This window comes from Lutjanus erythropterus, chromosome 3 (assembly GCF_056507025.1).
Source record: "Lutjanus erythropterus isolate fLutEry1 chromosome 3, fLutEry1.hap2, whole genome shotgun sequence".
NCBI lineage: Eukaryota > Metazoa > Chordata > Actinopteri > Lutjaniformes > Lutjanidae > Lutjanus > Lutjanus erythropterus.
Window position 1 is genome coordinate 27,104,873 of NC_139319.1, and position 26,212 is coordinate 27,131,084.

A 26,212-nucleotide genomic window follows, 5' to 3' on the forward strand; every position below is an offset into this window, starting at 1 on the left:
ATTTGAGATAAAATACAAAAAATAGGCATATAATGAGAGTCTGTTAACTACTGTAGAATATTTATCTAATCGTAGGGGTGCCACATTTCAACATTAAATTGAAAATCGATTGAAATGAGCTTTTAATTTCAATAATCGAAATCAAAAGCAGGCCGTTCTCCAAGTGTGAGTCCAAAGACGATTAGACTCGGTTAGCTCACCACCCATTACATCATACTTGATTCCATATAGATTATCTATTTACAGAAGAATTTAAAAATGTAAATGACAGTTGTCGGGGCATAAAACTAATGATGAGTTGATCTTTACAAATCAAGACTCAGAAGTCTAACAATGGCAGGACCACCAGTGCAAAAAATGTATCAAATCAAAAATAGAATTGTGACCTTAAAGTCTGCAGGACAAAACGTTTTCAGTTCATCATGCTTACATTAGCTTGCTAGTTGCAGTTGTCACTTTGGCAGAAAAATTTCATTTCTCACCAGCTGAAAATGAGAAACCTCTGTCTGTGTATAAAATCATGAACAGATTGATTACGAATTTTTAGTGTTAAATATACATTATTATCACTGTTAAACTGTATATGCAATATGCCACAAAATACTTGTAAACTTGACAGGCTTAGCTAAAGTAACTAAAGGGGATGGAGTTCAGAAAACATCAGTTGTGACAAAAGTAATTACTGTGTCAGCTCAGTGTAGTTGTACCCTGTAAGGTACGTGAGTAAGCAATCAAAGAACCAACGAGAGACAAGAAAAGTTTCTAAACTGTAGATAGTTGATGTTTTAAGTAAAATCTCTTGATTAAACAAGAACACAAATTCAAAACTATAGATTAAAGAACGGGCAAATTGGTCAAGTCAAACGTGTTTAACTTCAGAAGTTTAAGTGCAGAAAATAATGAGAGTTGAGCATTAAATCAGCATCTAATTAATGAGATATATATGAGGATATAATTAGTAGTCATGATAGGAGATGGAAAATATGAACTCTAGGGGCTAATAATAAACAACAGTGGTAAATTGTATCAGCAAACTAGATATTTGATCATAATCCTGAAATTGTAATGAAAAGGAAAAAAAAGTTGTTTTTTTAAAGCCGTGTGAGTTGTGATCCCATTTAGAGAACATTTACTGCATAGCAACCACTGATGTTACAGTTGGTGAAAATAAACAGAATATTGCAGAACACCCAGAAGTGTGCTAAGCTGAAGAAGAAAGTCTGTCCTTCACACGCCATCCGAGAGATTTTGAATTAATCCCTGATTTTCCAGAGCATGTGAAAATATTAGAAATAGCTGAATGTTTGTGAGGCTTAAAGTGATACACAGACATAAGTCTTTCTTTTTAGTATGAAAAGATTGACATTGAAGAAGTGTATTGAGTCCTATAACTAAAAAAGTAAGTATAGGTCCATAGATTAATAGCAGCGTATCATTGTAAATCCAAGCAGACTGCAGCCACTGTGCTCCATTAAACAGCTAAATTAAATGTTTTACAGTCACCTTTCAAGCCCACAGGCTGTGAGAGTTTGATACTCAAATAATAGATTTTGGCTGATTGAAGGCTGTGGTCACTGTAACATACAGAGAAGTAATATAATAATGTATTTTGCAGTGTTCAGACACGGACCCTTTAGGCCTTGAAAATTTGTCATTGTGCAAGGTGTGTATGCACCCAGTCCAGTGCAAAGGGATTTGTGTAAAATGACCACAAGCCAATGTCAATTTGACCTAGAAGCACAAATCTGTATGCCCTACATCTGCAAGAAATAAAAAATGGGCATATGGGTTAGTGTTTTAGAAAACACTGAAAAGGTAGACATTGGGAACTTTGTCAGCACTTAAAACTTTTATTTTCATGACGTTTCACATTTGAGAAAGGAAGAACATTAGGCCACCAATTAAAGGACCGATGTGTAGGATTTTGGGACATCTAGCAGTGAGCTTGCAGATTGCAAAACACTTTGTCTCACCCGTTCCAAGCATTTTCAAGTGAGAACCTATGGTAGCTGTGAAAAGTGCATAAGGCAGTATCTTAGAGCTGGTGTCTGGTTTGTCTGTTCTGGGCTATATTCTATTTTTGCCATATTCTGCCAGTAAATCCCCATAATTCTTGCTTGCTGGACCTTTAAAAACAGATAAATATATAAAGGTATAGTTCATTATACAGGGATTTAGATGCTTTTGTATTGTATGTTCTGTCAAAAAGTTCATTATTTAATCAGTTCAGGATCTAGGGATTCCTCAGGAATAATATCTGAAAATGTAATCACCTGATTTTACTATACAAGGGTTTAATCTGTCTGTTAGGTAAGGTTTAATCCCACACACATAAGAACACCACATTCTCTGTGGGAAATGTCTGTGCATATAGTTTTGATTAGACTTTATTTATCCCAGCTGAGGAATAGAGAGTAAATCACTTTCAAAAGAAAGAAAAAGCAAAACTGTGATTTTTTTAAGTACACATATTGTGCAGTTCTTCATCCAGCCATCATGTTTCAGCAGAAGAGTCTAAGTGCAGAACATAGGATTTAACTGACTTAAAAGAATCAGACATTTGGGGTCAAAGTAGGACTGAACCTAACAACCTCAGGGTAAAGAGTGGTCTCTTTAATCACATCATTTGTGCTGTCTGCTGTTCCAGACTCAGAGAAATACTTAAAAAGATTTAAAGGAGAAATTCAACAGTTTGGGAAAAATAATTGTTTACTTTCCTGCCAAAAGTTGAGGCTCATTAATTATTTATGCTAAACATTACGTATGCATACATATACAGACAGAGCCCTCTGTCCGTAATTAATCACATTCTCTGAAATCTGACCAAAGTACTGACTGACTTTTGACTCCAAGTGGTGCCCTCTAGTGGATATACTGCTTAACATCCATGCCATGTGAAGGATGCATGGAAGTATGAGGGCAGTGATGGTTATATTGTTTGAAACAAACGTATTTATTTATGTACATGCAGGTGGCATGAATGAGCCTTTAGATGAGAGGACTGATACCACTCCCATATCTGTAGGTGAAGCAAAAGCTAGCAGCTGGTTAGCTTAGCATAAAGACTGGCTCTGTCCAAAGGCAACAAACTCAGCTTACCAGCATCCATAAACCTCAGTAATTAAGGTATGTAAATTTTTTTGTTTAGGCTGTACAAGAACTGAGGTAAAAACAGCAAGATGTAGTTTTACAAGGGGTTATTTGCTGGACTCTTTCTTGGCTGGGAGCAGTGACTTACTAGCTAACTAAAAGGCTGCTGGCTTCAGCTTCTTATTTAATGCACATGATCAATCTTTTCATCTCGGCAACAGATATAATTAGTTTTATTCCCAAAATGCACAACTATTCCTTTAACTCAGGATTATTTGTGAGAAATTCACCTTAAAACTTTGTGACTTGGCTTGACCTCAGAGGAAGCTCCACTGCTAAACCTACTATTTTGGCTTTTAAATATGTATCTAGATGCAAGACATTTTTACTTCAAGATAAAAATGACAAACATACTTTATTATGATTCCTGTGGACTGGGATAAAGAGTAATACATAAAAACCATAACTGCACATGAGATATTTTCTACAGTATTTTAAATGAGCTTTTCTACTGGGATAGCATCAAAAAAGATGTAGCTAGCTAACTAGTTGGTAGCTAGGCATTTGAAAGATATACAAGATTGATTGTCTTATTGCTTTCTTTCAGTCTGACTCCCTCCCATTAGTCTGAGCCTGTATACAAAGCCGTAATATTGCTTTTTTAAATGTTCATAGCCAGCTGTGTGTGTAATATCCTCATGGGTCAACCTCTGATTCTGTAGTTTAAATCAAACCCTGAGGCCTCTGTTTCCTCTGCAAGGTTATCCATAAACTGTACTGATCCTCGCAATGTCACAGTCTGCCTCAGTGTCACGTCTGTCTGCCATGACTCCTAATCCTCATCTTAGCTCTCCAGCGTGTGTGCCATCTTGTATGAGACAGACATGCTGTACCTTGTAATCATGTGCTTTCTCCATCAGAAATAATCAATCGTAATTTGAGCTCCCTGTCCTCATATACTGTCTCGTTCTGCAGGCTGCTGGAGGCCGATTCCAAGTCCATGCGCTCGATGAGTGGTTCACGGCGTAACAGTGGCTCCTCACTGGTGTCCAGCTCCTCTGCCTCCTCCAACCTGTCACACCTGGAGGAGGACACCTGGATCCTATGGGGCCGCATCGTCAACGAGTGGGAGGAGTGGAGACGCAAGAAGGACAAACTCCTGAAGGTGGGGATCATGGAGTGGAGATGGAAAATAAAAGATCATAGTGTCACGTTCAGCATTTTCCTCAGGATGAGTCATTGATTATAACTAAAAATGTAACATCAATAAGAAGATTATCAGCCTCCTCATTTTATTTTTAAATCTTGTTGGTCAGGTTGCACAGGAAAGAGGGCCCCACAAATCCCTGACTCACTGCACCTTTTGTGCAGATGCTGTTTGGCCGTCCATAACCACACACTGACTTTACCACTGGCCTGTTTTTATTCAAAAGGTCACAGCATCTGTCCTTTTTAGCTGTGTGCATGTGTGTGTCAGAAACATTTAGCTCAAGGATATATTTTTGCTGACATTGCCCTATTATTGAGGACCGAAAATGACATAAGAATAAATAAAGTAAACATTCAGGTAATGAAAGGGCTATTTATCCATTTTTATATTTATTTATTTATATATTTATATATTTCTACATTACATTAAACAGAATATTACACGTATTTATTTCCTCATTTCTGCATCAAGATGTTAATTGAGTGGGTGGTCTTAACATCAGCGTGAAGCAGGATATGGACACAAAAATACATAAATAAATGAATGTAAAAATACAGAAATGGCCTTTTTCATTACAAAAATGTATTTTTTTTTTGTTCATTAATCTATTTAAGTATTTATTAATTAATTTATTTATGCTTATGCCATTTTATGTCCTTCATACCTACATCTGAACAGAGTTGTGGAAGAAAACCTTAATAATATTTCCATGAATTTGTTTCCATGTGTTAATACAATAGTTTTCTCATGATTACGGTAATGCCTCTAAGATGCAGTGCACCAGTACGACTCTCTCTTCATCCTTTCCTCTCTCTCCTCATGTCTCTCTGTGTCCTCTGTGACAAAAAGAGAAAACCCAGGGGAAGAGAAGATGGATGAGGGGATGGGACAGCAAAATGAGTCAGGGCAAAATAGGAGAGCAGACAAACCAAGCAACATGACACTGCCTGCCTGCAAAACCTACAGAGACAAAACAAAAAAATGACAGAATTTGGCTTTAAAGGGATAGTTTGGATTATTTGAAGTAGGATTAAATGACTCACTTACCCATAGTCAGTGTATTACTTACAGTAGGCGGCTGGCATGCCCTCACTTTGAGGAAGCAGCGAGGAGTACCAGCACATAAGCTAAGCAATGCACTGTTATGGACAGGGCCAGCAACAGAATGTGTATTTTAGTCATACCTTTAGTACCTTATTGTCAGACAGCCTTTTCTGACAAGAAACCTTAATTATATAAACCAAATATTTTCTCTTGCTCAACCAGACTTCTCTAACAAAAAAGTAATTTGACCTCGCAGACAGGAATTTGCTGGTCTACTGCTGCCTCATTCTGTTAGTTTGATTGTATTATTATATGACTTTGCTGAAACCAAACTAAGCTTTTAAAACACAAAAGTCACAAAATAACAGAAACTAACCATTGGAGGCAGCAGTAGACTGGCAACTCCCTTGTTCTGTGAGGTAAAATTAATGGTTTTTCCAATGGATTCTAGTTGGTTTGGAAAAGGTGATATTTGTCTTATACAACAACAGCAGTTTCCCATCATAAAAAGGCTGTCTGACAGCAAGATAAAGTGGTGCAAATATTCTAAATATAGCATACACTTACACTGCTGCTGACCTTGTCCACAGTAGTACATTGTTTAGCTTCCTACAAACAAAATTGGGACATGCTGACCTCTACTATAGGTAATACGCTCACTCTGGATAAGTACCTCATACAAGCCCTCCTCAGATCATCCAAACTATCCTTTTAATGAAAAACATGAGTGGGTGAAGAATTATTATAGTGACACATCATAATGTACTGAGTGGCTGTAATTACAAAACAATAATAAATTGTCCTTGTATCTATTCATCATTGAATAATTGATCCCTCTTCTCTCATCTGCCTGCTCTTTGCTCTTCGAGAGATGCTTAAAATTAAAATTACATCCCTCACCACAGAGAGGACCAAGGTATTAATCCTCTTTAACGTCTCTCTCTTTTTGCCCTCCAGGAGTTGATCAGAAAGGGCATCCCTCATCATTTCCGGGCCATCGTCTGGCAGCTGCTAGGTAACGCCACGGACATGCCGGTGAAGAACCAGTACTCTGAGCTGCTAAAGATGTCGTCCCCCTGTGAGAAGCTCATCCGCAGAGACATTGCTCGCACTTACCCCGAGCATGAGTTCTTCAAAGGCCAGGACAGCCTGGGGCAGGAAGTCCTCTTCAACGTCATGAAGGTGAGCGCTACAGAGTTTGACATCACCTCAAGGTCAGTCTTGATATTTTACAGCTATGAAAAGGTGAGATGTGTCTTTTGGAATAAATGCTTTTGTTTGCACATGTATGTGTGTTTGACCGTATTTTTGATTAAGTTACATATAGCTGAGCCATTTATGAATTTGACATGCATTTACGCTGCGAGTGACTTAGTGTTCATGTAGTCTCTGGAGGCAGAGGTGGTAATACTGTTAACAGTATTGGCCTACAGAGGTTCAATATGCTGACCATGTAATTGCGGTGTTGTCAGGGACCTTTTTTATTCCTTAATTTTGAACTCTCACCTGTTTTCCAATCTAAAATGACAGTGTGTCCTGTAGGTCGCCTGCTTGGGGATGGGGGCGAACCCAGTGAATTACAATATTACACAAGATTTGGACCTGAACAAACAAACAGTTAAAGGCGTTATATTTTAGGCTACAAGTCTTATCATATTTCATTTTATTGTCCAGTAATCCAATCAGAACAATTTGTTTTACAAAAAAAATCATGTACATTCATCATTTCAAATCTTTCTCCTCTTTCGCTGTTTTGTGTACTTGAAAAAAAGTGAAAATGAAAAGGTGCAGTCCAAATGTTGAAAGATAAATAAATAAGCTTCAATAAACTTCTAACATTATTAATTAACCCAAATTGGATTGCCCACTTTAAAGTTTCTTTGTCTACATGCATGTGAAGACCTGCTGAAGAATATTTATCATTTCATTTTCAAAACTCACAAGTCTCTCTTCACATGGGCATAAATTAGTTCTGAAGAGCCACTATTAAAGCTGGTTTGCCTGTTGTTCTTTAAATTTCCCTTTTCCACGAAGCACCTCTGTAGTACTAATGAATAAAGGTAACAATAATCAAACCAGAGTGCCATTTCATGGCTGCAATTACCTTCTCCATTTTGTCAGGCTGAGTGTTACCTTCCTGATGTAATTTTGTTCATGAGACAGAATCTGAAGAGAAGCAAGGACATCTGTTCGAGAGCTGTTTTTCACAGCCGTGGAAACAAGCTTGTTGAACGTCTACACATTAGTCTGGTTCTCTGATAGCTCAGCTGCCGAGGAAATGAAGGGACCTCTGGTGACTTGTTGATCCTGTTGCTCACAGTCTGGATGTTCTGTCAGGATTACAGATGTCATCTGTGCTGCCTTCTATAAATATAACACGCAGCAAATGTATTGTGTGTGTGTGTGTATGTTTTTCAGGCGTACTCTCTGGTGGATCGAGAAGTGGGCTACTGCCAAGGCAGCGCATTCATTGTTGGTCTGCTGCTTATGCAGGTAATGATCAAAGATTTCCTGAAAATGGTCCATAAATGATCTATAATGAGGATACCTTTTCTAAAGACTTTACGCATTGTGTCTAAGCTTCATTGTAACCATTCCGATGATTATTGTTATTAAAAGCTGTGGATTATGTAGCAGGTTCTTGGCAAGGCAAAAAGTCGTCTCTAGAGTATATCAGTGAATAATGGGATTCACTGTATAACAAACATTTCAACATAAGCAAGGTCTAATATATACCCAATGAGGGAACTTAACTCACCCCTCTCCCCTCCTTCCAGATGCCCGAGGAGGAGGCGTTTTGTGTTTTTGTGCGTCTGATGCAGGAGTACCGTCTGAGGGAGCTGTTTAAACCCAGCATGGCTGAGCTGGGCCTCTGCATCTACCAGTTTGAGTATCTGCTCCAGGTAATGAGGAAGCTGGAGAGTCTATCAACAAACATGACACCTGCAGTGCAACACTCATCCACAGAGGGGCAGCAAATAATTCATTTACATCTCCAGCTCATCACTTTCTCTTTCTATGTCTGTCTGACTGGACTGAGGCTTTAAATCTTCCTCTTTTTTTTTATTAATCTTAGGAGCAACTTCCAGAGCTGAACGTCCATTTTCGATCCCAGAGTTTCCACACATCCATGTATGCCTCATCCTGGTTCCTCACCCTTTTTCTCACCTTCCTCCCTCTGCCTGTTGCTACGCGCATCTTTGATATTTTCATGTATGAGGTAGGAAACATGAGCATGTGAAGATGTGTATGATGTGTTTGAGCGTGTAAATTCAGGTTTGTTGTTCCAGCTTAGCAGATATAATAAAATATCTGGCCTGGTCTGCAGGGCCTGGAGATTATCTTCCGTGTGGGCCTGGCCATCCTGCAGTACAACCAGACTGACCTCATTCAGCTGGACATGGAGGGCATGTCGCAGGTAAGCAGCTGCAGCTTTGTGCTGCTTGTTGCAGAAATTAGTTTCATGTACAGATTCAGCCGCAAGCCAAAAGCTCCTTGTCCCACTTTCCCTTTTGCACACAAGCTTCCTGAACGACAGATCTGCTTCACTCTGTCACATTAATTCAAAACAGAAACCAGGGCTAACATGATGTGTGATGATGTTAACAGTAATGCAGGAGAGAAGAAAAAATGTATTTGGTGCTTCTTACTCACCTACTAAACTGATCTCTGTGAGTGATCTTGAGACTAAATTTAATAAGAAATAAATCAGCCAATCAATTGTTATATTTCTTTCTCTTAAATACTCTGTAGATGCATTTCTTGCTAATGGGATAATGTGCAGTATAAAACAGGGCTGCAACTACTAATAATTATTTTCATCATTGATTAATCTGTTGATTATTCACGTGATTAATTAGACAACTGTTTTGTCGACATGATGTCAGAAAATAGTGAAAAATTGCCATTATAATTTCCCACAGCAAAGCGTAAGTCCTTCCACTTCCTTTATTTGACCAACCGTCCAAACCCACAAGATACTCACTTTATTACCATATATGACAAAGAAAAGCAGTAAATCTTCACACCATAGAAGTTGCAACAAGAAACTTTTGGCATTTTTGATTGAGAAATGACTGACATGATTCAGTCTGATCTCAGTTTCTGAAATATGGGATGTTTTAACTTGAAACAAAAGTACCTATATAAACGTATGCGTCTCTGAATCAAAATATGTCAGGACCATCGTAAATGTATTAGTTGCTGACTTGCCACAAGACCAACATTGGGTCTTGGCTGCTCTTCTTCACTCTTCCAAAATGTGGCAGTATGGTGATCCTTCAACAAAGAAACATTTTGGCATGTGAAAAAAAAAGTTTTTGTTGTTGTAATGCTCATATTGGTCACAAGAGGCTGAAGTGCACCGCTACCCCATGTTTCAAGCAACACTAAACCAGTTTTAATTTCTCTGTACACTCTAACACAAGGTTCATGTGTGTGTTATGTGTCAGCAAGTATTGTAACATTACTGTCATGTCTTTGTTTTGGCCTTCAGTTTTTGGTGCGGATTAAATTACATTTCCAGCCAAAAGAAATCGCAAAAATGCTACATAACTTGCTAACACAAAACATAATGTATCTTGTGTTTCGAGTGCAGCTGTATCGGTCGATATCTATATCGACTTCTATGTTGTCCAATAACACACACACACAGTTCAGACAGTGTGCATGTGCACATGAATGTGGCTCCAAGCTAAGGAAGATACAGTGAAGATTCAGAATAAGAGGGTTTAATGAGCACATTTGAGGGATCACTGCAATATTGGCCGATGTATTGATATTGGAATTTATTTTTACTCCCTAATATCATTACCACAAAAATCCAGTATCAGCTGAGCCCTGGTAGGAAGGATGAATGCTTTTAGTCCTATTTAGAACACAGAGTAGTGGTGGAGGCCAGCCTGTCGTGGTCTGTCTTACAAAAAAGAGAAAAAAAAAGTTAAAAAAATCAGAAAGATGATCCTGGAAAAACCTTTTTTCGCCTGTTCTTAAGTCATAAAAACAGGGGAGAACAAAAAACAAAACAATTTAGATCATACTTAGAAAATGGAACACCAGAATTATTATTTTTTTCTCTTTTGCCTGGCAGAGCTGCCATATGTCTGCCTGTGTCTTCATAAAATATGAATGAGCATCTTTGTCTGTCTTGAGCTCTCTAATCCTGTGTTTCCCATGGGTTTTGCCAGCATTTCCAGAAGGTGATCCCACACCAGTTTGACAGCTGCCCAGACAAGCTGATCCTCAGGGCCTACCAAGTTAAATACAACCCCAAGAGGATGAAGAAGTAAGAGTGCTCATTACTCGACAAGCGACTAGCGAGACTCTGGACGAGCTCCATGTTGCTCAGCAGGATTTGTAATTCTGTCTGACTAACGCAGTTTTTTTCAATGTTCTTTGCTTTTTAAATAGACCAACAATTATTGAAGCACAGCAACCAAGTGATTCTGTGAAAAAAAAATGTGTTGTTTTGTTTATTTTTTATTAGACTTGAGAAAGAATATACTACAATCAAGAACAAAGAAATGGAGGAACAAATTGAGATCAAGGTGTGTATATTTGTATTTGTACATAAAGGATATCACAATATCACAACATTTTTTTATTTGGATTTTAAAAATGAACTGGCCATCTAACTGTTCTGTACTTCTTTCCCCTCTCTTTTCAGAGGTTACGCACAGAAAACAGGCTGCTGAAGCAGAGGATCGAGACGTTGGAGAAGGTAAGAGCCAGACATTGTTTCCAGCTTATTTAAATGCTAAAATAAGTCAAGTTTATGCAGCATCATTGATATGAAACGGCCGGGTTGCTCAGCAGAGGACTCATCACGTTCTGATCAGATCTGGTTAAACACTGTAACAAGATAATGCTGTGGGTTTAAACTCATTTTCTCTTGTTGGTTTTCTTCTCCTAAGGAGCTTTATGTTGAAGTGTGTGTGTGTGTGTGTGTGTGTGTGTGTGTGTGTGTGTGTGTGTGTGTGTGTGTGTGTGTCTGTCTATCTCTGAGTTTGTGTGTGTGTGGATGCTTGCACTTGGTCCCGTTTTCTCCCGCTGCTGCAGCATTCAGAGATGCTGCAGTTTTTAATCTTCTTCTCCTGTCTGAAATACATTTTTTCTGAGTGATCTCACTGCTGCCTCTTTTTTCTTTACAAACACCTCCACATTTGTTTCCAATGATTGATTCCTCCACCTGTGATCCCGTTTCTCTGTCCTCTCCTTGAATTTCCTCCTGGGTTTTGTGGTGGTTTATCCTCCCTGGTGTCCTGCTGTCTTTCACTTTCTCTCCTCATTTCTTTTTTCATCCTCCTGTTCCTCTCCTTCGCTGCGCTGTAGGAGAGTGCTGCTCTGGCAGACAGACTGATACAGGTAGAGTACTGGAAACACTTTCTCCCACAGATCTTGCTGTCCTCTGCCCTACTCACACCTCACTCCTCTTCCTCTTTTTGCTCTCCTGCACTGCTTCTCTTCCTCTTCTTAACAGTAACCAGTCAGATGTGCATGACAGAATATTATGTTGTACATCTGTTCAGTCCACAAGACCGTCCTGTAATCCCTGAATGCATGTACGGTTTATCTGCAGTAATATGAGGTTGTACAATCCCTGCATGTGGCATGTCAAAGTTTATTATTATCACCACTATTACTATTACTATTTTATTATGAATACATGTCATTTAACAAAATATAAACAAAACATTACAAGAATATCCTTTTTTTTTCAGAGAATTATTTAAGATGACTCTCATGTCTGTAGGCTAAATATGAAGTTACTGCCACAAGATGGCAAGCTAAGCTTAGACAGGACGACCGGATACAAGGGGAACAGCTAGCCTATTTCTATTCAAATTTAAAAACGTCCACCCACCAGCACATGTTTACTAGCTAGCTTTAGATATGCTGGCTGGCAGATTTCCTTACCTTTGGATAGAGCCAGACTAGCTGTTTTCCCTGTTTTCAGTCTTCATGCTGATGCAGCTAACTAGCTGCTGTCTGTAGTTGCACCGATATGAGAGGGGTATTAATCTTCACACGCAGATCCCTGCAAAAAAAACAAAAAGGGGTTTTCCCAAAATGTCGAACTATTCCTTTAAGTGCTATGCGGCACGTAACAAAATTTCCCGGTAACACTATTTGACGGGGTGTACATAAGACTGACATGACATCTGTTATGAACATGAAGAAGCCTTTTTGAATGTTTATGACTGTTGTCATTAAGTGCCATTTGGTCAATCATGTACTTTTTAATCCGAAGTTGACATTGTTTGAGATATCTTTGTTAAAACAACTTGACATTAACCAAGACAACATAACCTGTCAACATCTTTGGTATGACAACTTGACATAATCAGATTTAAAGAAAATATTTAATTATATGTTTTAACATTTAAAATTGACCTCAACTACAGTGTTACATTTTGGACTTGTCATAAAGATGTTATTAAATGTTACAAGGCCAGTTTGACAGAGTACAGTACCAAGGTGATTTACAGAGTTTTGTGATGGACAGATAGCAAATTTACTTGCTGCTGAAGTAGGCTAACAGCAATCTTCATTTCACTGGAGCTGGCGTTACAATAACATCACAATAGCAGGTTATGATGTCTTGATTAATGTCAAGTTAAATGTCAAGTTAACAGAGATATCTCAAACAATGTCATCATTGCATTAAAAATAACACAACTGAGAAAATGACACTGACAACAGCCGTTAACATTAATAAAGACTGCTCCATGTTCATGATAAGTGTCATGACATGGTAATGACAGTATTATGACAGTGTTATGCACACTTCTTTAAATAAAGTGTTACCAATTCCCCTTAAACATAATGATTTTGCATTTTCTTCCCAGATTTACCCAGAATTCCCCTTTTCATAGTATGAATTTAAAGTTTAAACTGCACAGTTGATCCTGACCCTTGTCCTGCTCTGGCTGCTGTTTCAGGGTCAGGTGACGAGGGCACAGGAAGCGGAGGAGAACTATGTGATAAAGCGAGAGCTGGCAGTGGTGAGGCAGCAGTGCAACACAGCCAGCGAGAGCCTCGAGAAAGCGCAGGACACCATCAGAGAGCTGCAGCAGCAGAAGGTAAACACCAACCCACAGTCTGTGCATAAACACTGTGGTGGCAAAAATGATAACTGTGCCAACACAGAAATTGACAGCAGGCAAAATGTCATTTTCCTTCAGGTATGTTGGACAAAAGATTTGTGGCGTAAGATCTTCTCTCAGGGCAGAAGCAATCAGTCCGCATTTCTCAATTGAATCGTTGATTACGTAATGAGGTCAAGGGATCAGTTCAGATTTCAAAATCAAGGCTGCCCTTAAGAGGAAAACCTTTAATGTAGTTCCTGATTCAGTTCATACCAGTTTGGAGTACTGATAGTGTGAAAATGTTGGCAAAAATCCATTTTACAGTCTTCATAACTTAGAGGAATATTTTCTCTTTTGCTTATTTCTTTTTTTTTTTTTCCAGAGTAAATTAGATTGATTCACTTTCATATCTCTTTACTAAATGTAAAGCTACCAGCTAGCCAGTAGCCACAAATGGGCAAACTGCTAGCCTGGCCCTGTCCAAAGATTAAAAAAAACAAAGCTCACTAATTAACACATATTATGTCCATTTTACAAAGTAAAAGTACATAGAATACATGTACAAATTAGTGTAAATAAACAGATTTTTCCAGATTCCAGGCTATCGGTCTCCCCCTTTTTTAGTCTTTACGCTTAGCTAAGCTAACTTTCTGTTGGCTATAGGCGTTGTATTTAAAGGTACTACAAGGAACTTTAATATTGTATTGATTTTAGAGGCTCCTATGGACAAAAGACAAAAGATTGTAACTTTTCTTCAAGATGTCAAACCATCACAGCAGGCAGTCGGATTAATGCCAGATTCATGGCAGCCGGTGTTTGATAGAATGAACTAATTGCAACACTTATTGTCTTAAGACTTCAGTGGAATTTTGTAGAAGTTCAGATGTATGCAACACAAGCCGCCAAATCATAAGCACTGTTTCACAACACAATTACAAAGAAGATGTCCTTGTCCTGAAAAGGGCACCAGAAATGCTGAATATACAGATTGGATTCGAAGTTTGTTGCCTCTAGTATGAGCATGTTAATCAGCTTTAACAAGCCACAGCAGTTCAGCTGTTACAAACTAACTCATGTACAACATTTGCTTTCTAAAATGTTGGTTCAATAAAATTTCCCATTGCACGGAAATAATAAAAACGCTTAACTTTACGTCACCATTTAGTTATTTAATTTGTCATATACAATCCTTGATTGTAGTAGAGGTAGTTTCAAAGTTCTTCATAGAAAGAGATGAAAGAATGAGAAGAGATGATTGACAGGTTGATAAAAACATGCACTCAAACTGCACAAACCACAAATTAGAACGATTTCAAATCAAGAAAAATGTTAGAGAAATCAAATAATTAATTAAGGATGTATTTTGTGTCAGATTTATATTTTTCTGTGTCATGAGAGTGACTAGACATTCCAGCTATAATAAAGTAGCACAGGATTAAAATTAGAACCCAACTCAATTAGCAACCTGTGATTATTAAAGCTTCTTTTTAGTTTTTTTTGGTTGCATCACTCTTCTAACAATGTAAAGACAAGGTTTTTACATTATGATAAATAAAAAGGCTCCACTTAATCTGCAGACTAACTCTATGTGTTGGGGACAAGTCATAAACCCTAAACACCGCTCACTGAGATGGGTTGAGAAATAAATGTTACAGTGCTTTTTATCCAGAACAAACGCATCTCTCCCATTAACATGCATGGGTTTGTTCACAGGTCAAACAAAACAACAAGCGGGTCGAAGTTCAAGGAGTGATGTTTTGAGATGTTGTATGTCCAAATTTCATGCATACCGCATGCAATAGTACATTCTTTGTAAGGGCAGCAATACGTACCAAAAATAAAAATAAAAAGAATGCAAATCAGAATGCAGGGCTTCCAGCATTCTTCTTTTTCTTTGCCTTTCTTGGTGCATTGTTGTGTTTTGTAGTGTATTATCACTGCTTTTAGATCCATACAGTAGTGAAATTGTTTGACAAATCTACCATGAGCATCACATCAGCAGTGTTCGTGTGCAGGAAACCGATGAATGAAGGACCCACGTATAAAAAACATAGCTCAAGAGGTAAAAAGAATTCCCCAGAGAACCTTTTACTGTATTTATTTTTTTTTCTGTGATATCATCTCTGTGATATATTGAGATATTTATATAGTAACTGATGGTGTAAGCTCACCTGCTTTTATTGCATTTTTTATGTGCTTTTTTTTTGCCCGCTCTGAGCTTCTTCCATATTAGTCAAACATCCACAACGTCAGTGGCAATTTCAAACACACCCACATCAGCAGCAGCACACCCAGGGTGACAGCACAACACAACACTAAGAGGACATTTTGTTCCTTCGTGTGAAAATCAGCTTGACTGCACCAAAATGTAATCATACTAGAAGCCTCCGCCCTTGTTTACTTTATTGACTAAGTTTGGTTTGATCTTTTCTTCCCTGTGTTTTAATACTTTTTTTTCTATTATTAACAAAGAAGCAACTCAAACAGTCATGTTTCCATCTGAAGCTCAGAGGAAATGTGTAATTTACTCCTGGATTACCTGGAGATCAGTGACCCAAGACTGCAGTCGTAGTGTTTGGATAGTTTTTTGTTTTTTTTTTAGTTCTGGATTCCTATGAATTAAAATAAAGCAACTGCTACCTTAAAGTGCTCACCTTCACTTCATTTAAAAATAAGGTGCTGAACAAATATAAAAATGTACTATGGACATTGTTGTGTCTGAAATGTTTATTACGTTGTTTCTGTCCCTGTTTTGTCAGTGGATTTTTTGTTATTGTTTCTATTCTGTTTGTGTTTTGTTTTGTTTTGTATAGCTTAAACCCAGTGGTGAAAGTATTATCTATTAGAACATATTATGTAGGGGAGGTATAATAAGCAAAAGTGTAAGCCTACATCTTTTTGGTCAATTTAATGACTTCTTTTTACCTATTTATCAATGTGAAATTGTTAACTACGACCAAAATAAAACAGCTAATTACTACTACTACTACCAAGAAATGGTATACTGCTGAAAGCCTGTATTGTTTGTGTAGATGTTGTAGTATTGTTACTTTTAATGAAGTAAAGAAACTGAAAACTGTCCCCATCCTCAAATTTTGAAACATTTTAATATGACCCGCTGTGGAGGACAAATTAATTGAGAATAGAAGAGCACATTTTTTTTTAATTTGTGAAGCGCACAAAGGGGCTTCTGTTCAGTTATTTTTCAACAAGCAGCTGCTTCTAATGTAAAGGTTAGTAATACAAATATGTTTCAAAATGTGTGCAGCCACTTCTTTGTTAACCTTTACAAAAACAAGCCCCTACCCTGTTTATTACAAAGAATTCACAGTTAAAATTCACACTGTCACTTCAACAGATCACACTCATCTGTGACAATATGATGTGTGACAAAGTTCATCACATCATACTCCTCTTCTCGTTTCAGTGCTGCGTACTTTCACATATAATTAATAGCAAGCAAAAGCATGTCATTTATCTATTATTTAGGTTTTCAAACATGGGACCTGCGCATGGTAGGATGATGTCATCGTGATGCATGATTTTATTCCAGCCCAGATTGTGTTCACACACCTCCACACACTCACAGTCCTCTTTGATAACCAAGACTGAGAGGCCCAAAATGACAAATCGAGACTCCTTCACTCACGCTATGTACTTGCCCAATTTCAAGTTTTGGTATTTTGCGTCGTAGGAAAAGTATTTTTCCACTCAGCCCTCAACCTTGTTTCCCTGCTGCTCTCACACCCCTTAACTTTGTAGTTTCACTTTGATGTGGTGACATTGAAATGTACAGTAGCTTTCTACTTTCTGACATCGCTCTGAGTCAGTAGAGCCGGAGTAACACTAGATACCATCTTCATTTGGCTGATCAGCTATTTTGAAGTTGCTGTTACTTAACAGACATTTGTGAAGTACCGAGAACATCAGTCACAGAACAGAAAAATCAAGCGATATCGCTCAGGAATCATGCAAAATGTAAGACTTGAACAGTTTTCGTTTTATTTCTGCATGCAGACTAACTGCATATGGTCATATTTAGAGGGTTTAAGTGGCATGTTGGTGTCGATGCTCTTGATTTATTTGTTGCAGAAAAGAGGAACTCTTTGTCAGCAGTCAAGGAATCAAATGTGTTGCTGCTGCCTTCTAATGCAGACGTGTTCGGAAAGCCATTTGTCCCTCATGATGACAACGTTAGCCCTCTGAACATGCAAAGATTCAGTGTGTGAATACTCAACTTGCTGTTAGATTTCTCAGCAGAAGAGACGAAAGAAAGAGAAAGAGAAAGAGATATAACAGCAGCTTGTGGAATAATTCACACCCATTGACACACTGTGGTAATCAGAAAGACCCTAACCACAGACACTTTGAAAAGATACTGAAGGAGAGACAGTACAGAATTTTAAGTATCTTTGGGACTGTTGTGGACTCTCAATTAAGGTTTACAAACACATAAAAAGTTAGGTAGAACTGACAGGGCCAGCTTTCAAACTCAGGCAAATCAGACACTGCTTTCATTTAGTACAGCTTTAACTTTTATGCATGCAATGATTTTGTCTTACCGATCACATCACATAACCTTTTGGTCTCAAACATCAGACTCCATTATTAAATTACTAACATTTCTCAGTAACCAAGCTATCAAAGTTTTGGTCCGGACCCCACTAAGATTTCATCATTATACTGTGTTAAATAAATACAGTCTCCTTAGTTCCGGTAGTTTCATTATTTACTCTAACTTTAAACCTAACTCTCAAGGTCTCCACCATCTAGCTCCACTCATTTTAAAACTTGGTCAGAACTGTAATCATGGTACTAACTAAATAGGCTATTATTTGTGTTCTTGAGTTCCTGATTTTTTCTGTTCGTGTTTGTTTTATTTGTCTGTTTGTCTGTTTGTATGTTTGTGTGTTGTCATCATTAGTTGTTGTTCTTGTTCTTGATTACTATGTAATAAGATTTTACTGTGCAACATGTAATTGTAAGGAGTTTTTTTTTGGGTGCACTTTAGATAAGAATACACAACTTTCACAAAAACTTAAAGACATTTTCTTTTAAAACAATAAAAATGACTTTATTTTCATAGCATGGTCAAATTGACACATTTTGGCATCAAGCAAGTAAATATCTGTATACCAACACCATCTTACTAAAACCAATGAACCAGTGATCAAAGTTGGTATCGAGCTCCACTGCCCCGTTATGAATGTAACACCAATGATGTTTGTTTCAGTACACAGAGCAGTTTGTAAACAATCTGCAGACCCAGCTAGAGCAGTCCAGACTGCGTGAGGCCGAACTGCTGGGAGCGCTGAAGGAAATGCAAGACAAGGTCCTCGACCTGGAGAAGGTGAGCTAACAGATGCACACATTTTAGCGAGCGAGAGAGAACAGTGTGAGAAAGATGAGCAGAGACAGTAGACGTGTGCAGCTGTGAATGTCTCTTACTTTGAACTCAACGTTAAAAGTGTAAAAGTTGTTTCAAATGATATTTGAGGTGTCAAACTTACAGTTTTAATGCATAAGGTGCTGAGATACAACAGCTCTGCCTCCCCTTGATGATCGTACCATAATATAAAACTGAAAGCTACGAAAAGGCAAATATGACCCTATTGTTATTGGCTTATGATTTGAGAATATTCCTAGAACTCCTGGTTTTTAGTCACTTTAGTTGCTAGGAGCTGTCTGGATGGGAATGTCCACAGCTGTTGGTTGACCATGTGTTTGGTCCCAACAATCATGTCTCCTTCAAGATGAATTATAATAACTATAATAACACAAACCAGTATTGTGTCCAATACTGGTTTGTGACCAAATTCATGAAAAACTGACATTCCCATTAGCTTCAGCTATATAGTACTATTTATATTACATTTAGTGTGTTTTTTCTCCTCTCTAGGGCAAATAGAGCTGCAAAGATTAATCAGTTTGTCAACTACTAAATTAATTGCCAACTATTGTGATAATATTTTGATTTCACCATTTTCTGACATTTGATAGACTAAACAACTCATTGAATAATTGAGAAATTAATCAACAAGGAAAATAGTATTTGTAGCCCTAAGTGAAAAAAAAAATATGGAAAAATAACAAGAAAGGAAGACAAAACAGGGATGAGGAGCATAAAAAGATAAAAAGGGCATGACAGAGAAGAATGGAAAGAGGACGCTAGGACTAGATAGGCTTTCAGAGTCTGACTATAAATGCACACCAGTCTGTTAGTCTTTTTCAACTGTAAACATGTAACATGTTATCTGTGTCCATCCAGAGGAGCAGCTGCCTGCCTGATGAGAACAACATGGCGGCTCTGCAGGAGGAGGTAAAGCAGATGAAGCTGAGGGAGCTGGAGACGCTGCGCTCATTCAGAGAGATGCAGGACACTGTCACTGAGCTCAACCAGCGCTGGCAGGTAACGCACACACAAACTGCTTCTACATAAACTACCTGTGACTGTATGTCCATGTGCACCATTAGTGCACTTAACACTTGTGCTCTCTTCCTTTCTGCAGCATCACATGTCCCGCGGCAGCAGCACAGGCGGCGGGGGTGGTCACTGGAAGGAATCACCGAAGAAGAACGCCATGAACGAGCTGCAGGACAAACTGATGACGGTCAGACTAAGGGAGGCACAGGCTCAGGCTGAGCTCCGAGAGGTCAAACTCAAAGCCCTGCAGCTGGAGAGCCAGGTCAGACATGCTGTACTCACAGCTGATCTGTCATAGAGAGTACACAAATATATAAGTCCTTTCTACTGTAAAGTTCAGAACCATTTTGTTCCAGCCATTTTATGGGAACACTAATAATAAAATGATAAAGTTGGATCATCACTGTGGTGTCAGGATAATGCAGCAAATAAACTCTCTGCAATGATTAAAGCTACAGTATGTAACATTTCCACTTAGTAATGTCAAAAATGATACAAATCTGTTATGTATTTGTTAAGTTATGTGCGTACATTATCCCAAATGTTTTCAACAACAATCAAACACAGAGAAATTCAAAATTTATTCAAGATAATTATGCTTTTCCTGTTATCTGTTGCTAAATAGTTGCTAGTTGCCATAACTTCCTGGACAAAATGGTATATGTCAGTTAGAGTGAGGAAGGAAGCTGCTGAATGTGACTAAACTGAACATGAATAAAACTTTATTATTACCTTGTCCATGAACAAGATTTTTTAGTTCTTAATTTTATTTCATAGACTAAAAGATTAATGAATTAATCACTCAACAATGTATTAATGATAAAATTGATCAGAGCTTTCCTCACCCTGTCACATTTTGCTTCCTTCATTCTAGAACCAGATCCACAGCAAGCTGATTGGTCGCAACGAGCAAGAACGCTCTGCCCTGCAGGACCGGCTCCAGATGTTGGCCAATCAGAACAAAGCTCTTCAAGCCCAACTCAACGAGATGAAAAGGAAGCAGGCGGAGTCCGACTGCAAGGTCTGGATGTAGAGGAGAGAGCAAAAGAAAACAGGGAGGAATAAAACAAGGAGAAAAGATTGAGAAAGCATCATAATGAAACGTAAAAGATACAAGCATACAGTAATGAGACACTAATAAGTGAATGAGATGAAGACAAAACAGGGATTAAGAGCATTAAAAGACAAGGGGCCTGACAGAGAAGGATGGAAAGAGGAATGAAGGACCAGACAGATGTAGGACAGAAATAGAAAATGTTTCGGGGAAAAATGGACAATAAATGTGGAGTCTGACCATAAATCCTGGGATTCATGTCCAGAACAGAAGGGCAGATGAAGGTAGATCGAGGGAAACAGACATTTTATGATGCATCATCAGTATCCATCATGTGAAATCCTGCATATCATCGTCATCCAGTGTTCAGCTATTAAACAGTCTTCATTCTTTTAACCCTCTCCCCCTCCCTCTCATACTTGTAGAGTAAAGAAGAGGTGATGGCGGTGCGACTGAGGGAAGCAGACAGTATGGCTGCCATGGCTGAACTCAGGCAGAAGATCGCTGAACTCGAGATACAGGTGTGTGTGTGTGTGTGTGTGTGTGTTTGTGTGCCTCTGCGTCTGTATGGATTGTACATATGTAAAACATTTCAATGTAGGTAATGACTTTGTATAAAGACAGAGTGCAGTTAAGTCCCGTCTTGTAAGGAGATACCTCCTTGTCATTTCCATCTGCTAGCAAACAACAGAAAAATGCTTAAAAGCTGCTGTTTGGCTGTATGCACTGCCAACAGGGTGAGGAACCCAGAACTAAGTTTTTAAGCTGCTGAGCTGAAAAACTGAACTTTACAGGTGATAAGACATGAGACATTAGCAGGAAGAATGAGAAGACTGTGGGATGTGGGAAGTTACAGTTGCTAATTTGAAGCTAACTAAGCTATGAAAGGCCTGGTTGTAATCTTTGTTAGGATAAATAATGATCGTACCCGGTGATTTGATCAAATAGTTGTATATTTTTCTCACAAATAAGGAAGGTAAGGAGAAGGGACACTGAGATTGACCAACAATATTGAGATTGTCAATATAACTTTTCCTCTCCATTTGACATGGAGTACTAAAATAGTCCTACGACTTGCTGAAATCTAATGTTTTCAGCTGGCTATAGGCGTTTTGCTAACATTTCAGCCCTCGCTTGGCATGGTTTCAGAGTATGACACATTGCACTCTTTCCCTATGCAGATGATTGATTTAACAACAAAGAGACTGTGGGCTTATACATCTGTGTGTAAAATGTGTTTTTCAGAAGGAGGAAGGGCTGATACAGGGCCAGCTGAACCACTCAGACTCTAGACAGTACATCAACCAGCTGCGGGACCAGATCGCTGAGCTCAAGAATGAGGTTTGGATACGCACAAAACCTGCACTGTTACTGGATTTTATTGTAACTGTGGCACAATAAACTTTTGTAGCATTAAGTGAAAAGAGGTTGAACAGAAATTTATGCCAAAAAAGGCTGTGGTTTTATTTACCAAAAATTCCAGCAAAACAGAGGAGAAAACGGTCCTGCGAAAATTTTCCAAAGAGCAAAAGAACTAGAAAAAAAATTCACGTTCATGTTAGTTGTTTTCTTGTTGGGAAGTGTATTATGCTGTGTTTTTTTTTGTCCTTAACCAAAGTTTCACATTCACCAAAAGAATATTTCAATGTAAGAGATATTCTGTCACTGTTTTTTATGTTGCTAGGTGCCTATGTTAGAATTTGACATCTGTAATTGTTATCCCACCTGTTGAACTCAATGGTTTCTCCAACCAGTGGAAATAGTTGTTAATTAGCTCCAGTCCAGACCATTGCAATTTTGTCTGCTATTTGAAACCTTTCAGCTTGCAGAGATTTAAAGGTTTGGAACCAGGCATTTGCGCCATAAAGCATCTGCAGTTTCTTGTAAAATCTGTGCCAGTGACAGATGATTAAAAAATGTAGTGCAAGTGTTTGAGTAGTCACTGATAATATAACATTTATAATCTACAACCCTATGATTTATTAGTCTTACAGTAATACAGCTGGCAAACATAAATTAAATGAATGATTTTGTTGGCTGACAAACTTCAGAATGGCGTGCAGTTCAACACACAGACAATGTGCGTGTACCGCAGATACATGAAGGTAGAAATCCTGCAGCCATGGTAACCACCACAGAAAAACGTTGTCATCTAAAGGCAGCCACACAACAGACACCACTTCTGCCCAGAAAACACGGTGTCAGTGTCTTTCTTGTAATAGGTAGGGTTGGTCTAGGGTAATAATAGATCACTGAATGAATGATGATAGGCTTAATGTGTAAATTTACAGTTATATTATAATTTGTAGTGTAGTCAAACAGGATAATGTCGACATAATTATGAAGTGTGATTTTATTTTTTAAACTCAAAATGTCTAATGAAATATGCAGTCATTGAAAAACTTCAGTTTGGATAACAGCAGACTGACTGCACTTCACTCCACGACAGGTCTGGACCACTTAGAAATGAGGAAAAATTACGATACGACAGTTCAAAATGACTTTACATTAATACCTATGATGAGGACACCACTGATGATAATAACAACAGCGGCTTTCATCAGGTTAGACAAAAACCCACACGATACCCAGCCGTATTAATAGGAGACTGCTGCCATTCCCCAACAACTGTATTCTCATCATCTGGTCCACAGTGAACTTTAATTCTGAAAGATGAGTGAGCTCCAAAAAAAAAAGTGTGCAACCGTCTCCTTAGGTGAACTGCAGCTGTGCAACCTCTGTACACAGTTATTCACTCATACTGTTACTGTTTGGTTAAAACATTTATTGTAACTGTTGCTGATTACCATATTTGAATTTGACTTGGAGGCGACTTTGTGGGCTGACAGAATTCAATGAATCTTTCCAGCCCTGTTTTGGAGGCACAAAGTTCTCACCCAGCACACGCTGTGAGTTTGTTCATTCAGAGAGTGGCAGTGCGTGACAAGGAGGGAAGAGTTTAAAGCGAGGGGGTGTGATGAGACTGCCCTGCCCTTTACTGCTCCTCTCCTTTTTTCTCCTCTCCCCACATCTTTTCATCAAAGCAGTGGTTTTATAAATGAGACTGAAACTTGCGTGAGTACAAATGAGGAAGTAGTGAACAATTTAGAAAAATCTCAGTGTAGTCCTCTGAGCGATGTTCATGTGATTCAGTCAAATTAACTGATATGCTGGCACATAATGACAGACTCTACATAATTTAGTGGCACACATATCTATACGTGTTATTTATGGGGATTCAGCTTGACATGAATTTAGCAATTTTGCAAAGATAACACATTTTCTAGATATTTGAGCATTTTCCCAGTCTCCTGCTAAACTTGATATAAACTAACCTGTTTCCTGTTTCCTGTCTCAACAACAAAATAATTGAAAAGGACTTTTAAAAAGCTTGAGAAATGTCTGTAGTTTTAAGAGCAGTAAGATGCAGTCAAAACATTTCCATTGGTTAACCACTGGTTTCCCCTCCCCCCGCCCTGCAGCTAGCCTGAGTGTATGATAGGGGGAAACAAAAACCTCTGAGATTTGTCATGAGTCACTGTGGTACATGCACAGTTAACACGGCAAAGGCACGCATATGTAGATAAAACTTTGGTGACAGCTCATCTGTTAGGCAAAAGCAACCAACGTCATCTGAGAGCTGGACAGCAGTGATGGAATGGAAACATACAAGCACATTTTATTTTTTCATTCGTTTTCATTTTCTTGGTTTTATGTTTCTGTTTTACCTGACTCTCGTCTCAGGTGGGAGACATCTGATGCTCAGATTTAGCTGTAAAGACCCCGCTGCCCTATTTGCACAACCTCAAAACAGTAAGCAGAATACAGATCAGTGGGTTTCACAGCTTTTTTTTTTTCATACCCAACAACTCGTTAAAAAAAAAAAAATTCCAGCACATGACATTTAATGCTCTTGTCAGGTTCACATAACATATTTAACACAATTTATAGACTACTAAACCTACTATTGTTTAAATATATACTATTATATATGAAATCCCTACAGCAAACTCAGCTACAAACTCAGCTGAGAACTTTTGTCAAGTTTTAAATCATCAACACTGATCTGGGAGGGCACTTTTAAGCAGTGTTGCATTCACACCTCACAAGAGTTAGTTTAAAGTTCAGTTCACAACCTCAAAAATGAACCAATTAATGTTAATTTCAAATATAATATAAAATATTTCGAATAGAACCTCCTCCTACTAGGAACACTGGAGTCTATATAATGATATCACACTTTTGGTATTAATTTGAATGGGCAGAATAACTTCTATTTATAGCTATTAACAATAATTTGCAACAATTTAAGAACGTTTTACTCTAGACAGCAAACTTGAACATGAACGTACTGTTGTAATTTCCATTGGGGAAATTCTGACTTTGTAGTTCATAATTGCAGGAACTCATGTATAAACCATATTTTTCTCTCTCTCTCCCCTTCTTCTCTCTCTCACTCACACTGCTGCTGCTGCTAGTCTGCATCATACGTTTTTATGAGTTGTCAGTGTGGGCATCATTAAGTCTCTCAAGAGTGAACAAAGCTCACATTCGTTTTCATTACTTGCAAACTAAGTTTACCTGAATTCACTTTTACCGTGTCCATGCACAAGACTGTTTTAAAATAACAAACACAATGACTTGTCTAATTCCAATATTTGTATGCAGCATGTAGTTTCATGTGATATGTGATTGGCCCACTACTGCAGCAGCTACAACTCGTAGTCTGTGGTAATGTTGAGTGCAGTGTATTTGATACAGTTAGCTGTTCAGCGTGCTGAGATGTCACCAGAACATTTGAAAGTGATACCCAGCCCTATCTAATACTATATACAGCATGCCTATACAGATGTACTTTTGAGTATCTTTGGAAACAAGGCATCTGTAGTCCTCATATCATTGTCATCCTTGCAGATGGGGCAGATGTTTTGCTGGAAATATGAATACCTTATATGTATTCTATAGGTGGTTTAAAATAAGTGAACAAAAATTATATAAAACCACCAGATAATCAGAAAATATTCTGTAATAAGTCCTCACCCGCCCATTTCTCCCTCATTGATATCCTGTCAACTTAACATGACTGAAATCCATCATCAGTGATTGAACTCCGTGGGTCACCTATGCACACACAAACAAAAAAAAGACTCACCGCGTAAAGATACGTCGTTCATTAATGAATGTGCTTACCAGCTGAATATTGAGCCATCTTAGACTGACGTTAGTATAACTGCAACACAGACATAGTGTGCCACACAGTGCAGACAATGCTAACCTTAGCATCTCTAGCCTTGCTGTGCTCA

The 26,212-nt window shown here is 38.2% G+C and overlaps 1 protein-coding gene across 1 annotated transcript in view; it reads left to right on the top strand.

The window, feature by feature from the left end:
- The window catches only part of evi5l (ecotropic viral integration site 5 like), a 50,877-nt gene that overhangs the window by 21,900 nt on the left and 2,765 nt on the right, over positions 1–26,212 (top strand). The window contains exons 3-19 of the mRNA XM_084715639.1: positions 4,066–4,255; positions 6,302–6,526; positions 7,763–7,837; positions 8,122–8,247; positions 8,421–8,564; positions 8,673–8,762; positions 10,531–10,628; positions 10,830–10,890; positions 11,010–11,063; positions 11,675–11,707; positions 13,285–13,425; positions 18,665–18,781; positions 19,700–19,840; positions 19,941–20,117; positions 20,730–20,876; positions 21,335–21,430; positions 22,155–22,250. Coding sequence (XP_084571765.1) covers positions 4,066–4,255; positions 6,302–6,526; positions 7,763–7,837; positions 8,122–8,247; positions 8,421–8,564; positions 8,673–8,762; positions 10,531–10,628; positions 10,830–10,890; positions 11,010–11,063; positions 11,675–11,707; positions 13,285–13,425; positions 18,665–18,781; positions 19,700–19,840; positions 19,941–20,117; positions 20,730–20,876; positions 21,335–21,430; positions 22,155–22,250 — 2,011 coding nt within the window. The remainder of the gene's footprint in view (positions 1–4,065; positions 4,256–6,301; positions 6,527–7,762; positions 7,838–8,121; positions 8,248–8,420; positions 8,565–8,672; positions 8,763–10,530; positions 10,629–10,829; positions 10,891–11,009; positions 11,064–11,674; positions 11,708–13,284; positions 13,426–18,664; positions 18,782–19,699; positions 19,841–19,940; positions 20,118–20,729; positions 20,877–21,334; positions 21,431–22,154; positions 22,251–26,212) is intronic.